General features: G+C 45.2%; 1 protein-coding gene across 1 annotated transcript in view; it reads left to right on the top strand.

Annotated features, from left to right (window-relative positions):
- Positions 1-18,660, top strand: part of Gch1 (GTP cyclohydrolase 1) — a 33,413-nt gene extending 14,753 nt beyond the window's left edge. The window contains 5 exon segments of the mRNA NM_024356.1: positions 4,426-4,535; positions 7,141-7,196; positions 15,832-15,863; positions 16,836-16,920; positions 18,371-18,660. Of these exon segments, the coding sequence (NP_077332.1) occupies positions 4,426-4,535; positions 7,141-7,196; positions 15,832-15,863; positions 16,836-16,920; positions 18,371-18,497 (410 nt within the window). The 3' untranslated portion in view covers positions 18,498-18,660.
- Positions 18,661-18,951: the final 291 nt, after the last annotated feature.

Genomic DNA, 18,951 nt, shown 5'->3' with positions numbered 1-18,951 from the left:
TTGAGTCTGAGTAACCATGATGCCAGGGGACCCAATGACGTAGTGCCGTGGGCCTTCCGAGCTTCTCTGATGCTAGTGACACAATTTTTTTTTTTCCTCAAATGGGATGGACTTATTCTTTTGGTTTTTCAAAACAGGGTTTCTCTGTGTAGCCCTGGCTGTCCTAGAACTCACTCTTTTAGACCAGGCTGGCCTTGAACTCACAAAGATTCACATGCCTGTTGCCCGACTGCTGGGATTAAAGGTGTGCACCACCATCATCTGTCGATAAACGTATCCTTGACAGCGCCTTTGGGTGATTTAATTCTGGGCAAGAGCAGAGTCCCCATGCCTAGAGTTCTATTGCCCCCGCCTGCCTGGGCTCTGTTCTTCCTTCCCCTTATCTTTCTCTCCAGACAGGATGTAGACCCTGCTATATCTTTCCTGTCCTTCGGATGGTTGCTCATTCAAGGCTCCAAATACATCTTTTATCAGGTTTGAATGCTGGAAGATAAGTCAAGTCTTGCACCCTGGCCTTGAATGCCATTCCCATGCCCAAAATTAATGGTAAAGACAAGATAGAAATTTCTTGTGTCCTTCCCTTTTGCCCCTCTCCCTGGCAAAACAGGTCTGCTTGTCCTAAATGTGCACACACATAACATGGAGGAGGTGTGAAGGTTCCGGGTGGCAACAGCGGTGCTCCACCAAGAGTATGGTAGTGTCTAGGAGCTTTTCAGAAATGAGATTCGCAAGCCCACCCGGACCTACAGAGACTGTGGATGGGACCCAGCAGTTTGTGTTTTAACATAGCCACTGGAAGAGTCTCGTATCCTTGCATCAGAAGGTGCTTAGAGAGCATCACATGTGCGCCTCGCTGTATTTTCGGGAGGGTCCTAGTGGGCCATCGGCTTGAGGAGGGCTGCTCAGCCACGTGACTTCATCTCTTAACGCTGACAAGGGCCGTGGTGGTGTGGACAGACCTCAACTTCAGGAGGCTGTTCTGGTTTCCTTTGTGGTGGTGACTAACAGAGAACGCTCTGAGCCCCGTTTCCAGGGTTACCTTCTTGCTGCTGATAGCAGGCAGGAAATTAAAACAATCTGTGATAAAGCTTTGTTATTAACCACAGATGGCAGCTCCTAGATACCGGGAGCAAACCGTAAGTCAATATAGCTGGGGAACTTCTTTATTGAAGAAAAATGACTTGGTGAGGTCACATGTGACATGGGGGACAGTAGCGTCAGTTCTACACAAAGCATTGCCTTCAGAGGACGGCTATACTTTTTGGTTTGACTTTGAGCATGTGTTTATGCTCAACTCAATGGTCAAAACTACGGGGCGTGGCTGGGGAGATGACTCAGTGGTCGAGAGCGTTTGCTGCTCTTCCAGAGGACTCAAGTTCAGTTCCAAGCACTTCTGACTCCAGGGGAGTCAGTGTCCTGTGGACTCCACAGGAATCTGCATTCACACGTGCCCATGCCCCATCCCCATATACATAATTAAAGAAAAAAATCTTTAAATATGACATTGTATTTTAAAAACGGTTCATTTCCATCTGTTTTCCTTTCTTTTTCTCACTTGTAATCCTTTTATAAGTAATTGTTTTATTAGGCTTGTGATTTAGCCTGCCATCATTTCTTTTGGGGGATAAACGTTTATGCTACACCTGAGGCTACATAGTATATAGTGAAAAGGAAAAGGAAAATAGTTAAATTTATTAAGGCATGGCTAACATCTTCAGACTCTACAATGACAGTGTGAGTTGGGACAGACATGTACCCCCCCCCCCCAGTCAGCTACAAGGTGATGATAGGGCCACCCCCAGATTTTCTCCCTGTCAATTTGCAATTTGTTGCACTTCTGCCCTCCCCACCCCATGAGCCACCTATACCCCATCCCCCAACTATACTTTTTAGCCTTGACTAGAGTTTCACACCTAGAGTTTCAGCAGTAGTATGTCAATTGGCTGTCTCTTCAGATTGCACAAAACTGAGCTGAGGAGACTGTCATGGCCGGGAGATTCGGCCTTCTCAGACACCACTGCATATGTGATCTGTCACTGGCTGAGCGTTGCTGTTTGTGCACGAGAGGAGCCTTTTGTGTTTGTGTGACTTTATGCCATGCAGAGACCTCACAAACCCCTGTGTGTCCACAGCTCACTGTTTTTCACTGAGTTATATATACTCCATCGTTTATACATTGCAGTCATTGGATAGCATCCCTTTTTTTAAAATTTCAAGGCAATTTTAGACTTATGACAATTACAAAGATGATACTGAGGCTTTTCATAGACCATTTAACCAGCTTCTAGCCTCCCAGGCCCACGGTACAGTTACTAACACTTAAGTCAATATTGGCATAATGATGTTAACCAACATGTTTTATTCAAATTCCGATTTTAGTTTTAATTACACTTAGCTATCATATTTCACTAATCTCCTCCACTCTGACAATTTTACAGCGTTTTCATGTTTTTTATGACCTTAATGAATTTTTAAAAGATTACCCATGGAGCCATGCCTGATGGTACACTTTTTTTTTTATAAAAGGTTTATTTATGATATATAAGTACACTGTAGCTGTCTTCATCCACACCAGAAGAGGGCATCAGGTCTCATTACAGATGGTTGTGAGCCACCATGTAGTGGCTGGGAATTGAACTCAGGTCCTCTGGAAGAGCAGTCGGTGCTCTTAACCACTGAGCCATCTCTCCAGCCCCTGATGGTATATATACTCTTATCCCAGCTATTTGGAAAGCAGAGCTGAGAGGATCAGTTCAAGTCAAGCCTAAATAGCTTAGTGAGGCCTTATCTACTGAAAACTCTACTAAAGTGACTTTAGAGTGTAGCCTATTTATTCCTCACCTTTTCTGATGATTAGACCACAGTTACAAACTATGGGTACTACCACAGAGGTGGTGTCCAATGTCATTATGTCCTAGAAGTGGCTGAGTCACCCCTGATCCACCAATTTTCTCTATTGTAGAGATGCCTTTTCCCCACCGTGTGCCTTGCCTAAGGTCCAACAACCAGCCGGTTCCTGCTTGGCCTAGCTCGAGGCGGACTTCTGACATGTGCTGTGTAGTTGTGAGAAGTTTGAAAGAAGATTTCCTTTGCCAGAGTCTGACATCCCTTTCTCTCTTTAGTTCATTTAAACGTTGGTTTGTTTTCACTCAGTCATATTTCTCCTATGACCAAAGACTTCAGATGATACTGAACTCTTGGAGAAATTTAGGGTACTTCTGGGAACACCAAGGAGCTATATTTAAACGGCTTTAAGAAATACAACCAAAGGTTAGGGCAGAGTATTCTGTATAGGAGGCAGCTGCCGGAGAAGGGGTATTTACTTAGAGAATGACAAAGCTCGCCCCTGCTCCCTTCATATCCCTGTTGGTCTGTGTGTTTAAACCTTGCACGTGTCCATCCTTGCTGGCCACACTAGTGACTGTCCTACCAGTCAATCCAAGTGACCTGATGCAAACAGAGGCTTATGTGTGACTCAGTACCTGAACTCCTGAAGGTCAGGCAGTGGGGGTGGGTATTTGTACATCTCTGTGACTCATAGCCTGTCTTACAAGGGGAAAATTGCTGTGGGCAGCTGCAAAGCCAAAATCATTCCCTTCACTTGTCTTATTATACGGTGGGTTGGAGATTCCCCGGATTAGCCGCCTCTGGGTCATCTGGTCTACCAAGCCATAAGATGAGGGTTTCCTTGTGCATGCGTTCGTTTTAGAAAAGTGAGAAAACATCCTCTCGTGACAATGACATGTGACACTTACATACAATTTTAGAGCACCTACCAGTTTGTCAACACCATGACTATATCAACAGTGATGGCTGTGGCTTATATATCCCTTTCATCTTCCTGCAGCCAGGGCAGGATGCTTTTGCTGTCACAGAAGGTTAAGCGAGCTCAGTGCTCCCCTTGGGCATCCTCTGGTTAACCTTCCCCTTTGCAGATGAGGAAGGGGCCGTTACTAAGTGCAGCCTTTAAACATAAGGCATCTTGTCTGAACCGTCTCTTGTCTGCCTGGCCATATGTCTGAGGATCACAGCTTACGTGACTGCTACCTCGTAGAGAGGCATAGGCGTGCATAATATAGGAATTATTTCTTTACGAAGGCTGACGTTTCCACTGGTAATTTTCCCCCTGGTAAACGTAATGCTGGGAAGAGCAACCCCCATTTCTGCCTCCGTACACGGCTGCTCACTTTGTCATGCCCTCTCCCTTCCTCCCTTCCACCTCACGATGCAAATGCATTTGGAATTCTGCATTTCTCCTGAAACATTGTCCTGGGGATGTCTTATATTGATTGAGGAAAAGGCAAAGCTCGCTTAGAAGGGGAAATTAATGAGTTTTCATTTTTATTTCCTTAATGTTTTAGTAAGGGTATGAAAATACTTACTGTCCTTTTGTATTTAACCGGTTTTGCATTTTCCTGGCTCCAGATGTCCTGAACGATGCTATATTTGATGAGGACCATGACGAGATGGTGATTGTGAAGGACATTGACATGTTTTCCATGTGTGAGCATCACCTGGTCCCATTTGTGGGAAGGGTAAGCTTCTCCTTGTTAAGAAAGTATAATGAAATTCTTAAATTCGGATAATTGCATTTCAAACTCTCGACTGATTCTTTTTTTTTTTTAAGAAAGGCATATCCTGGAGGGTCTGCCTTTTTTAAAGATTTATTCATTATATGTAAGTACACTGTAGTTATCTTCAGACACACCAGAAGAGGGCATCAGATCTCATTACAGATGGCTGTGAGCCACCATGTGGTTGCTGGGATTTGAACTCACGACCTCTGGAAGAGCAGTCTGTGCTCTTAACCACTGAGCCATCTCTCCAGCCCCTCTCGACTGATTCTTAATTTTCTCAATGTTTACAGTCTACATAGGTCATTTTTGACTCTTTTCAGTTTTGGCTAACCTAATAATTGGAAATTTAAGCTGGGCAGTAGCGGCACATGCCTGGAATCCTAGGAGGCCAAGGCAGGCAGATCTCTAAGTTCAAGGCCGGCCTGACCTCCAGAGTGAGTTGAGAGTTCCAGGATAGCCAGTGCTACAAAGAGAAGGTAAGAAGAAAAGGAAATTTTAAAAGCAAACCAGACAGGTGGTGGCATATACTTATATAACATTAGCAATTATGAGGTGGAGGCAGGAGGATGGAGAGTTTGGGGCCAGCCTATACACATAGGCTTTGTCTTTAAAACAGACAACCCCCAAAGATGGCCCACACAGACCTTTCATCTTTAGCACTCTGTTTGTAGCTTGGGGTAATGAGGTTAAACTTGCATCCTTTAAGGGTGAGTCCTGTTGCTCTGAAAGGCTTTGGCCTGTATTTTGAATGAACCGTTTACTCCAAGATGCACGGACACAGAACATGACATCGTGACCTGCAGGGATGAATGCAGAGTTTCTGGAGCCAGAGGTTATGGGATTAGTGGGTTTAATTGGATTCCATCCCTTTTTATATTAGGGAAAGAGAATCAAATCCAAGCTAGATAAATCATTAATGCATTAAATGTCATCAAATGCACCTTTGAGGACACGAATGTTTACAATAGAGATGTCCTGTTATGCCTACCCTCATAATAGTTTAATTCTATTTTGACTCTTTTATTAATTTTCCAACAGGAAACTTGTGGGGAATAATATGAATATTTAATGTTTGCTTTGCTTTTTGTTAAAATATTTTATTTATTTTTTTATGGTTGTAAACCATGGAAATGGCACACAGTATGGCCTGAGACGGGCAGGGTGACACACTTTTAACTTTTAACCCCAGGGGCAGGGGCAGGGGCAGGGGCAGGGGCAGGGGCAGGGGCAGGGGCAGGGGCAGGGGCAGGGGCAGGGGCAGGGGCAGGGGCAGGGGCAGGGGCAGGGGCAGGGGCAGGGGCAGGGGCAGGGGCAGGTATCCATCTGGCTTATATATCAAGTTCCAGGCCAGCCAAGGTTCTTATAAAGAGAAACTCTGTCTTGAAAAGCCAACCAATCAAAACAAAACAAAAACAACAACAAAAACCCCAACCAACCAACAAACAATGCTACCCCCCAAAGACAATATGGCCACCAACTGTCTTTTGGCATACATATGCACCCTTTTTTGTTGGATGTGTCTAGAAGTGGGGTTACAGGATCATAGATAGATCATATTTACTTCTGGCTCTGCAAACGTACATGCAGGGGTTATCAATATTGTATTTCCAATAGCACTTGGTACTTACCTCTTTAGTATTTAGTGCTGTCTGTCTACCCATCTATTATCTATCTAATCTCTGCATAATTAAAAAAAGTTTTAGTTGATTCTTTGTGGATTTCACATCATTCACCCCAGTCCCACTCATCTCATTGTTCCTTCATGTCCACCCTTGCAACCTCTCGTCCCCCCAAAGAAAACAAAACAAACCTCCAAACAAACAAACAAAAAAGAAACCAAACAGAATCCTGCCATGGAAGCTGTACTGTGTCACGGTGTGTCACGGTGTGTCATGGTGTGTCACACGGTACCCCCTTTTGCTCAAACAGCTTTCCTTGCAACGTTCATTGCAATGAGGTCTGGTTCAAGGCCTCTGGCTTGTGCCACAACAGCCGTACTGAATTCTCACAGGGACTCCCCTGAATTCCCCTGTGGCTCTGTGCCACCGAGATCCTGCAACTTTGGAATTGAGGGAGCTACCCCTTCACACACTTCAGGAGTTCATGGATGGGGTGGATGTTGGGGTGGGCTAGTTCAGGGCCCTGTATCTGGGCATGGGTAGAAACTGAGTCAGTCAGCCCACCAGCACTCCTGGGCCCTGCATGGAATAACATAGAATAACGGCTCCTGCCATTGAAAGGAGTCTCCCTGACTACTGCGATGTTATGTGACCTTTTTTTTCCTCCCTTATTGAGTATGGTTTTTCTTGACAGGCTTTCAGATTTGAACCAAGGAACATTACAAGTTTATTTTTAATTTGTCTCTCAGTAACAAGTCTGTTTTTCAAGAGTTTCTTCATATGACTTGAGAGAATGTATGGGATTGCTTCAGGGGTTTTAATGATACATTGTCACTGTGATAAACTTACCTGTATGTCTGCTATGGCCTTCCTGTGTCTGTTTGTGTTGTTACAAAGTGCTTAACGTGTTTTTACTTAGCTGATAATCTCTCTCTTCCCTGAAGGTCCATATTGGTTATCTTCCTAACAAGCAAGTCCTTGGTCTCAGCAAACTTGCCAGGTAAGTCTGGGGTTTCTAGAATTGTTCCTATTTGCCAAGACTCTCAAGATTTCTTTGAAGCTGGAGAGATGGCTTAGTGGTTAAAAAAGCACTGGGTTCAATTCCTAGCACCCACATGGCAGCTCACAACTGTCGATAACTCCAGAATCTGACGCTCTCACACAGGCGCATGCAGGCAAAACACCAATGCACAAAAAAATAAACTATAATAAAAGTTTTCTTATTTCTACCTGTATGAATCTAACTTAGAAGTTATAATGTAACTTAGGTCTGTATTTGCATAGGCAGCCCTAACACTGTATACTGTGTCTCTGCCTTCTTCCCACACTGCCTGTTCCTCTTTCTCCAAGCCCCAAGTATGAGCTCAGAAATTTCTCTATAGAGAGTTTTCCTCAAACTGGAAAAGACCCAAGGTTACCCCTAGTCCAGCCCTGGATCTTAAGAGGAGGTTAGTTAACAGTGAGGGATGGGAGGGGAAACATGCATGAGTCTAACTGCACTCTCTCTATATTTTGGGGGGAAGGGGGTAGAGTATTAGCATATGTGGAGAATAGTATCCAGTGCATTGCAGGAAGTACTTAGTACCAATGTACATCGGTACTAAGTCATGTTGCTCTGTTGTATGTTTTCATGGGTGCTAGAAAGGGCTTGCTATGCAGCCCCCTTATACCCTTGGCTGGGGCTTCTTTCCAGTGTGAATCCTTCCCGTTTTTAAATAGAGCTGGGCTGGTCATTGCTTCGCAACATTACTGACACAGATAAGTTTTCTCTCTAGTGTGAGTACATTCATGTTTACAAGGGCACAGAAAGTGAAGGGTTTCATACGTTGCCGTGCAGTAAGGTTTCTCTCCACTGCAAATCAATTATCTATTGGAAAGTTACTCATACAACACACGATAGCATTTCTGTCTGTCAATCAGTTCGTGTTTCAGAAAACTCTGAGCATAACTGAGGAGGGTTCCCCATCCCCATTGTGTTTACATGTCTTCTCTCTGTGACATTCACAGAGCTGAGCTGCATCGAGCAGACTTAGGGATGAATGACTACGTGGGACTTCTGTCCTCACACGGCTCCTGTGGGGTTGTCTCACTCACTGTGTGGTCTGAGTCTGTCTACATCTTCACACTGTAGCTTTCTTCTGGAGTTTTTATGTACTTACACTGGTCGGGCCGTTCCATTGTTTTCTGTTTCTAAGTGTTCTGCTTTCGTCACCAGGAATCTTGAAGGTCACACAGTAATGGTAGCCACGCCATTTGGAGGTCCTGTTAGCACGTGAGATGTGGTTTTAAACTTTTGGTCAGCCTGTATGTGAGGCTCTGGCTTCTTCCTTTTCTTTGCAACTGTGCCTTGGGTATTTCTCAGTCCGGCACCCACGTTAGGTCACTTGTCTCTGTAGTTACAAGGGTTTACCTCCCTTTACTAGTCTTATTCCATTTTCTGCTCTTTTTCCTGCATGTTCATGTACTTAAAAAAAAAAAAATCACTTTCAAGCTGAGCATGATGGTGTCAAACCTTTTAATCCCATCACTCACGAAAAAGAGGCAGGCAGGTCTCTGAGAGTTCCAGGCCAGCCTGATCCACATGTGTGTGTATTTGTTCATGCATAAATGCATGTGTGTGCATGTGTGCATGCGTATTAAGAACCAAATGAAGGGGTAGGTGACGAATGTCCAGTCATTGCATTTAAAGCTAAGTTTGTATCGCTTGCCTGAGCAGGCACATTGGAACAAACCAATCTCCGTGACTACTCTTCTGCGGTGGCTTTGTGCTGTAGTGGGGTTTGCCGTAGTCCTGACAGTGGTTGCCCTCATCTTTTTCATTTCTTACTTGGAATCTGTGGTGGTTTGAATGAGAACGTTTCCCATAGGGTTTGAACACTTGGTCCCCAGTTGGTGGTACTGTTTGGGGAGTTAGGAGGCGTGGTCTTGCTGGAGGAGGCGTGGCCTTGCCGGAGGAGGCGTGTTTATGGGGGTGGGCTTTGAAGTCTCAAATCCTCATGCCATTCCTAGTTTGCTCTCCCTGTTTGTGGTTCAAGATGTGAGCTCTCAGCTTGCTGTTCCAGCGACTGTGTCTCCCTGCTGCCTTGTCTCTTCACCGTGATGGTGATGGACCCATAAGTCCAGATAAACCCTTTCCCTTAGGAGTCGTCATGGTCACCGTGTCTAACATAGCAACAGAATTGAAAGTCTTCCCCTGGGCTGGAGAGATGGCTCAGCGGTTAAGAGCACTGACTGCTCTTCCAGAGGTCCTGAGTTCAATTCCCAGCAACCACATGGTGGCTCACAGCCATTTGTAAAGAGATCCGATGCCCTCTTCTGGTGTGTCTGAGGACAGCTACAGTGTACTTATATATAATAAATGAATAAATAAATCTTAAAAAAAAAAAGAAAGTCTTCCCCTGTTACTTACAAATAATAGTGAAAACAGATTAATTTCAGCTGTGAATGACAGTATCAGCAGTGTGCTTATTGCGAAACATGGTCATAGGTGCCATTTTCTGGTATTCTCTTTTCCATCAAGAATGTTAATTCTGCCTTTATCATGGGAGCTCTGGCACTGTCGAGACTTCGGACGGTCTATTCAGGGAAGACTGAGTTAGCGATGGCGTCCATACTAAAAAGAAGTGTCACAGAGCATTGTAACCTTAGGGATGGCCTATTTACTTTCCTCTTTGGTACTGAGGCTCAAGCCCAGGGTCTCAGTCAATCTAGGCAAGTGAGTGGCCCTACCACTGAGCCAAGCCCCCAGGCTTCTGAAGACCTTGAAGCCCAGCCTCTGCCTGAGAGATGGTATCTAGAGTGACTCAGTGGGGCCATGGAATAAATGATGACTCAGGGGTACAGGAGGACAATCTAAGTTCTGTCCCTTCCTGGTGAAAAGGCCGCAAATAGTTAAATCTTCCGTGAAGCATTACAAAGAAGCCGATTGTTGCAGGAGGCTTTGCCATTGTGTTAATAGGATCAAAATTTAAGAAGAAAATTTTGGAACACCAAACCAAGGCATTGCATTTCTTTTTAAGAAATAAGAATGCTTAGAGATCAAGGGGCAATAAGGAAAGCCGTGTCTTAGCGAAACCTCACTGCTCATTTTAATCCTGTGTGAGCAGCTTGTTGTCTGCTCACCTTTAAATGCATGACCTTTCCATTCCAGCAAAGTCAAATATCAAGCAGGAAAGCCTCAAGTCACAGGAAGGCACCAGAGGTGATTTGATTTGGTTCTAGTGGAAGTCTAGAGTAAACTCAGACCACAAAGCTGCATGTTTTCTTGACTTAGAACAACTGAATGACTCTAACTAAATCCTGAGTTTGGAATTGTAGCTCCCGGGTATTGAGTTGCTCGGCTTGGAAGGGTTCACCAGGTCATCTGCTGCTAGAGAGAAGGAAGCAGCAGCTTCTTCTTGGAGGGGGAATGGGATGAGGTAGCCACAGAAATGTCTGCACTCATACCCCTAAAGCCCTGCCTTTTTAGGTTTGCCTCGAGAGTCTAAGTTCAGGGTAACTGTGATTATAGTGCCGTGCCCAGGCAGAAGTGGAGGGATGCTCAGCTTGCTAAGCAGGGAGAACTGCTAAGGTGTGGCTAATGCTGAAAGAAAGGCAAACCAGGAAGTGCAATCGAGGCCCATTCTAGTGTGTGTGTGTGGCGAGATTGATTACCAGAAATAGGGGGTTTTTAACCCACAGATGGTGAGGAGACACTGAAGTTGGCTTTGGTTACAAAACGATTAAAAGACATGTGGCGCTATGCCTAATATTACACCTTTCATGCGTGCCTGGTGCCCATGAATGCCAGAAGGCATCAGGTCCTCTGGACCTGGAGCTATAGATGTTTTGAGCCACCATGAGGGTTTTGGGAACCAAACCTGGGTCCTCTATAAGAGCAACTGGTGTTCTTAACCACTGAGCCACCTTTCTTCTGGCTCCTTAACAAATTTGTTTCCTGTGTTAAAAAGCTAGGCAGTTGAATGACCAGTCAAAGAAATACAATGCAGCCCTGAAAAGAAAGAAAGTTGGGCTGCTTTTTTTTTTTTTTTTTTTTTTTTTGAGATGGGTTCTCACTGTGTCCCTTTGCTGTCCTAGAACTCAATATATACCAGGCTAGCCTTGAACTCACAGAGCACCCTTGTCTTCCGAGTTAACCAGGTGCCCCACCCTGGCCGTTCCCTTGATAGTGCAGTAAGGGACCCCCATCTTGCAACATGGGGCAGAAGGAAAGCTACCAGCTCACTAGGGTCTATCTCCACCATGGGCAATCACCACCAGCTGAGCCTTCTTGTTCTCCACCAAAGTGGTGGCTGTGTTGACCCGAAGCTTTGAACCCGTGTAGCTTTGATCTAGATTTCCTTAATGGCTGAAGATCCTGCTGTCTGCCTTTTTATCACCGACTTCCATGGCTCCTTTGCTGCTCACACACATCCACGCTTTGCATTTGTCTCTTGATTTTTGTTTTGAGGCAGGATCTTGCTACAGAACTCAGGGTGGCCTCAAACTGTAGCCGAGGCTGGCCTTGCACTGGGAATCCTCCTGCCTCAGCCCCAGTGCTGAGAGGACGGGCGTGCACCGATGTGCCTGGCTGTTCAGTGTTCTGTTTCCCCAAGGAAACTTCACAAACTCTCTCTGGTCCCAAGCAGCACACCTGCTTGTATTTGTACTGACTTCAGGCTTTATTTTTATGTTGAAATCCCTGTACATCTTGATATATTTGGGATCAGGAGTAAGGAAGAAGCCCTTCATGCTCCTGGGTGCTCCTTGCCTCCTCCAGCTCCTCTTCTGGCTGACGAGTGCTTTCCCCTTCCCATCCTGGCTGCCAGCCACTGCTGAGCCTCCACCTTCTTCCTCCTGGTTTCCGTGTTAAGGTCCCGACTCTGCTCTACACCTTCTAAGGGTGCTTGGATCTGCTGCTGGAGTGTTCTTCCGCAAGTACACATTTCATTATGCTGTCCCTTTCCTGACTATCAGTAGCCTTTTCTTTTCTTTTCTTTCCTTCTCTCTTCTTTTCTTCTCTTTTCTTTTCTTTTTTTTCGGAGCTGGGGACCGAATCCAGGGCCTTGCACTTGCTAGGCAAGCGCTCTACCACTGAGCTAAATCCCCAACCCCTATCGGTAGCTTTTAAGACAACATTCAGGTTCTCTGGAGTAATTGAGAACACTGATAGAGAATAGAAGTTACAAGCCCAACCATTGAAGATACCGAATCAGACTGCTGGAGGTTTAATTGACTCAGGGAATCCATGCTGCTATTTAAATGAGAACATATGTATCAAAAAGATAACCTTAAAAGCCCCAAAATTCTTGGTTCTTTTTGAGACAGGGCCTTCCTCTGTACTTCAGGCTAGCCTAGAATTCACGCCAGTCCTCTTACATCAGCATCCTGGGTGCTGACTTTGCAGGGGTCAGTCACCAGGTCCAGCAAATTTATGAGTCAGTTTTCATAGCTGAGGTAAGGTACATTGAAGGTCGGGAAAGCTGCATGTGAACGTAAGTAAAAGGGAACTCTGTTAGTGTTGCCATGGGAGTGCTCAGAGCCGGTCAGTTTTGTGAATATTCCTTGTTGACCAACCGAAACAATTACAATCATTTTTGATGCATGTATCAATACATTCATAGAAGAGCCAGGCAGGGTGGTGCACACCTTGAATCCCAGCACTCAGGCAGGAGGATCCCTGAGTTCAAGGCCACCCTGGTCTACATAGTGAATTCTAGGGGAGCCAGGGCTACCTCGAGACTCTGTCTTACAAACCAAGAAACATTCCTAGAAGAACCTGTGAGGTTGCTTAGGTAAAGTGGTGATGTCACCAACTCCTGACATAGCCTGGTAAGACTGGGTACGTTACAGACTGAGCTGGTTTACAAGTAACAGTTGCACAAAGTCCGGAATGTACAAAGTCTGCTCTAACACGTGAGTTGCAGTGCACACAGACACAGTAGGCTCATTCCTATATGAGTGCTTTACAATCAGTCAACAACTACTTACCATGGAGGCGCACTGAGTAAGGTTGTGATGACCACCCTGGCTCTGTGGTGGGGGCGGCCATGCTTTGGGGATATCTAAGCAACCGCACGGAGAATGCACAGGCCTTACCACTTAGCCGGAGTCTGTCCACATGGCAAGTCAGGGCACAGACCTGATCCTTGATTAGCAAGATCAGGAAGAAGTGCGCACAGGGGGTTGGGAATTTAGCTCAGTGGTAGAGCGCTTGCCTAGCAAGCGCAAGGCCCTGGGTTCAGTCCCCAGCTCGGGGGGGGGGGGGGTGCACACAGGGACACATTCACAAAGCTCTGGGCAGCGGGATACCACCTGTGCAGCTTTCAAAAGGCCTGACAAGGTCAGTGTGGTGGGTGGGGTCGGGAAGATGGCTCAGTCCCACGGGTCTCTAAACATCTCCAAGTTTTCTTTAGAAATCCAACTTCTCTTTGAATCAAAGTCTCTCAACGGTGGACTCCTGTTGCTGTTTTTAGAAAGAACGTTAAAAACAAGTAAATCCTCCACTCCAAGAGGGCACCACCAGGCACAAGCAGGGTACAGTTATAGTCAAATCAGAGCAAAACTGCTGACCCTGAGGAAATATTCTCAGAACACTTGCCTTCCATGATACTGGTCTCTCAGTGGTGTTGGTCTCTTGTTAATCACAGCTTCAACTCCAGTTTACCAGACACAGTCGATTCTTAATTCAAAATATCACATGAGGGCGCCGGTAGAGACTCGCTTACAAACCTGGCTTCTGCTGTCTGCACTGTTCTCAGAGTTGACTTTACAGTTCCCACCACGGCTCCTTGAGCACGGTGGCCTTTCCAGCTCAAAGTTCCTAAATTCTTAGAATCCTCTTATAACACAGCCATATCTGTCACAGTGACGGTCCACTCTCTGATGCCAGTTTTTTGTCTGTAAGGACCCACCATGACCAAAAGCAAGTTGGGGAGGAAAGGGTTTATTTCATCTTAAAACTTTTCGGTCTCACTCTGTCACCTAAGAAAGTCAGGGCAGGGACTCAAGGCGGGTACCTAGAAGCAGGAGCTGAAGCGGAGACTGTGGAGGAGTGCCTTGATGCCCGTGACTTGCTCAGTGTGTTTTATCAGTCGGGACCACCTGCCCAGAGATGACACCACCTCCAGAGAACTGGACCCTCCCACCTCAAATGTAACATTCGTCAAGAAAATGCCCTATGGACTTGCCAATCCTATGGGGACTTTCAGCTACAATGTCCTCTCCCCAGATATATCCAGGATAATGTCAAGTTGACAAAAATCAAACAGTACACATATAGATAAATGGATTTTAGATAGATTATAGATAGATAGATATAGATAGATAGATAGATAGATAGGTGATAGATAGGTGATAGATGATCAATAGGTGAGCTCTCTGAGCACAGGGAACATGCTTGGAACATAACCACATAGTTGCTAAAGGACCATCTGCATGAATGACCTACTCCATGCTTCCTATTGGGAATGTAACCAAGGCCTCATATTCCACCCCTGATTTCCATGATACGGTGCTCGAGATATGAAAGCTGCTCACTACAAGAAGCAAACACATCAGATGATAAAATAGATCAGGCATTCCTGTTAAGGTGTGGAACATTGCCCTCCCAGTATTACCTGTATTTCCTGCTAAGGTGTGGAGTGAAACATGGAAATATTTGTCTAATATTCCATCCTTAACTTTTCTTAAAATAATGCTAAAGTTTTAAACTATAAATCAATGACATCTCCTGAGTATTTGACAAACTAAAATTTTTGAAATTTAGCCCAGTAGCTCTTAACTCTGGTCTTAAAAAACACTCCTTTGCTCAACTAAAACAATATCATATCATATCATATCATATCATATCATATCATATCATATCATATCTCTTACATTTTATAACTACTGAGCCCAAGAAATAGACTCACTCCTGCCCCAAGGGATCTCCGGATTGGGTGGTAAATGTCACGGCGTTCTTGCCACTGATATATCCAGTTTAGCTAAAAAGGAGCATTTTGCCAGAGATGTGTATAGGTGTGTGTGTGTCCTAAACTGTCTCAGAAGAAGTGTGCAGACAGTAATGTTGTAAAGAAATGTCTGTCACTGGCCGATGGACATCCTCACGTGGGCCGTCCATGCTACCACCTGGCAGGTTTCACTGTAAAGCCAGGAGCCTTCTGTGTGGGAGAGCATTAATCCTGTGAAATGCTTATATAAACCTTTCTGAAGAAAGGCCTGAGAGAAATCTAATCTTCTCCAATCTGATTACTCTAATAGATTTAGCTGGTTCAGTAGTTGACCTACTATTAATTAACAGATAGCCCTTTTATTTTTAACTTGAACTTTAAAACAATATGATTAATTAGAGCGCCTGAGACTCAGCCTGAAATTGACGACTGGGGGCGTCAAGATTTGTTACTCCCCTGTAGTTATGTGTTTCCTAAGTGAACTCTACACTTGGGGCTATTAGTTCTCCCTGTCTCTTCAGGGACATAGGAGCAGAGCTGAGGTGTGACCGGAGCTCTCTGCTTGAATGCATCCTTTGGTGCTTCCCACAAGCCATCTCCCCTGCCCACATCCACCGTCGCTGCCACAGAGTCCTTGTCTCACAAGGAAGCTTTTGCTGAATTCATTTTAAACACGTAACTAACCAAACAGTTCTCCCTTTCTAGGATTGTGGAAATCTACAGTAGAAGACTACAAGGTAAGCACGGACTTTATTTACAGAAACATTTCCCATAGAACGAGTAGTTTTATTCTATTACAAATGTGACAAACCTATAGAAGTCGGGTTTCTGAGGGAGGTCCCATAAACTTGTGTAGGAAGCCCTGCTATGCTTTCAGACTCCTCCCATGTCTATGCTTGAATAAACTTTTCCAAATCAGATCCTTTGCATTTACACAAATGTGGGCCCTTATGTAATGGGCCTCATGGCCCTTCCAGTTTCCCGTGTGTGTAACACACCTTAAACAACCTTCCGCTCCTAACTGTGGTTCTTTCAAGTTCCACTGTGTGAACTAATTCACCAGCAGTCTCTGCTCTGGTATGATTCTGAGGCCATCTTTGAGGCCATATTGAAAGACAAGTTGTTTTCGTCAGCATAAGAAACAGACACACACCTTTAGCCTCAGTGCTCAGGAGGCAGGGGCAGGTGGATCACTGAGTTTGAGGTTAGCCTGGTCTAAAGAGGATTTCAGGACAGCCAGGGCTATTCAGAGAAAATCTGTCTCGGGGGAAAAAAAAAGAAGAAAACTGAATTATTTAGGTCCCAGTATTGGTTTTTAACAGTCCAGCAGTTAGCTCCCATGCTAACAACACTGCTGTAAGGTAATTAATCCTTCACTCCACTCTGTATCTATGGAGATGCTTGTGAGCCAGTATCTGTTCTTGATGCTCGACCGAGAGATGCTTGCTGTTCTCATACCTTCCCTGCAGAGGTGCCCGAGGGCCGGGGTTTCCTCAGGGCCTGTGGTGCCTGTGAGGAAACTGACCAGGGACTTTTTCAAGCCTTAGCAGATAGAGTAATCTCAGAGAAAGCTGGTGTGTCTTGGATGTTAAATCCCACAGAAGTCTGCTTTGTAAGATCACAAATGTCCTAGAGGCAAAAAAAAAAAAAAAAAATCTTCCATCCGTTGGTGCCTGGCCTTTAAAACTGTCTCCTTGTCACATCCTCAGTTCAAGAACGCCTTACCAAACAGATTGCAGTGGCCATCACAGAAGCCTTGCAGCCTGCTGGCGTCGGGGTAGTGATTGAAGCAACGTAAGTCTGAACCCGCCTTTGATAATGTCCCAGGAGTATCAATACCAGCCTCTGTGTTTAGTGCCCCCCAGCAGCACCTTCTAGGACCAAGTAAGGCAGCTTGCTGCTGCTGCTGGTGGTGGCCCCAGCCATGGGCCTGCATCTGCATTTTCCAGGGAGCCAGGGATAGAAAAGGTTTTTGTTCTGATTTTAATCTTGTTTGGATCCCATGCATGTGTGCCTGTGCTGCACATGTGGTGATGTTTGTGGAGGTCAAAAGGAGAGCCGCCCAAAATGGCTCCTGGGAACCAAATTCAGGTCAGTTGATATTCTCTTAACCACTGAGCCATCTCTCTGGCCCCTAGCTCTTTATTTTTTCCCTCTTGTGAGAACATTGGGGCTCTTTGAGTCCTAGGTATCGTTGCAGAAGTCTGTGTGCAGTCAGTAGTGTCTTTGCGTCTCGCCTGTTGCCTTAGCTTTTTTTGTGAGTGCATATTTGTCAGATAGAAAAAAAAGGAAGAATTGGTAAAAAGGGCAACTGAAGACACTATTTATATGAACAGCAACAAATGCTTTCTAGTTTTCAACTTCCTTGTTTACTGAAGTTTTAGTAAATCACAGTGTCTTGATAGAGTAGACTGCAGGGTTTAGATGGGGTTAAGTGTGGCTTATTGCTTGGTTGCCATTTCTCTAGGAGTAAAAACGTTCAGGGCTTCCTTGCAACAATGTTGCCATCTCTGCTCACCCAGGATTTCTCACTGCGTTTAGCTATAACTTCAAACCCATCTACCTGCTCAGTGCTCAGAGCCTCTGTGACCGACTCGGAGTGAGAGTGTGTAGTGCTTGTCTTTCTGTGTCTGCCTCATGTAATTGTCTTCAGATACTGTTGAAGTTAGACTGAGAATCACACACGTTGTATAGGCCGTCCCCTCCCATGCTATGGCGGTCCCCAAGCTCTGGCCTTGGTATGCTATCTGCCTTCATGTTGCCTAGACACACTGAGCACTTTTACCTGCATTTGCTGGCAAGATCAATGTCTGAGCATCTCTCTGGACACCCTCGTTAGTACAGAGCCACCATGGTCCTGAGGGTAGATCAAGCCCTCTCTGAAATTTTCAGGCAACCACTCAGTTGGGAAAATTCAGGAAGTGGTCCTGACTAAAGCCTATCTGTTGGTCAGTATTAAATATTTAATAAAGATTGCTTCAAAATTGAAAGAAAAAAGAAAAACTTCTCCTTCACCCAGGAAGAAGATTCTGCTTTCCCCTTCAGTTTGAATGTATCAAGGACTTAATTCACGAATAGGAATAAAGGCAGTATGAGGTAGAATGATTCAAGAGAAAGTTTAATGTTTTCCTAAGAGGGAATGTTTTGATACTCTTGGGAACTGAGACTAATGTTTGCCCCGAGTTTTATTTAACTGAAATAGAACACCCCTGTCTGCTTCTAAACCAGCTCCATTTTCTTGCAGACACATGTGTATGGTCATGCGAGGTGTGCAGAAAATGAACAGCAAGACTGTCACTAGCACCATGCTAGGCGTGTTCCGGGAAGACCCAAAGACTCGGGAGGAGTTCCTCACACTCATCAGGAGCTGAACTTCCGTGTGCGAGCCCCGGTTTGCAGACCCCCGCTGAGGCCAGCGTTATCTGTCTCGATTGTACATTCCAGTTCCAGTTGGTATACTTGTCAACTTTATTTCTCACCATGAATTGTATTTAATAATTATTTATAGAGATGTCAAATAAAGGTGATCAACTTAGGGGTGAGCTTCTGCTTCTTAGTGGCGGCGTCAAAGCGAACTGCCAGGAGTATAGGTTTACACAGTGACTGCCACCATTCAGAGTCCCCCGGGATGCTGGGAAGGAGGGAAACTCATGCGTTTGGTTGAGATCGTAATGGACTCATTAGCAGAGGGCACTGGACATTCAAGGACCTGTGGCCACTATGTAGTTTCCCGCCTCCAGTGGGCATAGCAGAATGTTGAAATGCTGGAAATAGGTGTACAGAGAGCCTTGCCCTCTCATTCAGAGACCAACAGACTCCATTCTG

This window comes from Rattus norvegicus, chromosome 15, assembly GCF_021556685.1.
Source record: "Rattus norvegicus strain SHRSP/BbbUtx chromosome 15, alternate assembly SHRSP_T2T, whole genome shotgun sequence".
NCBI classification, from domain to species: domain Eukaryota; kingdom Metazoa; phylum Chordata; class Mammalia; order Rodentia; family Muridae; genus Rattus; species Rattus norvegicus.
Note: the sequence above shows the minus strand (reverse complement) of the source record. Positions and strands in the feature narration are given on the sequence as shown.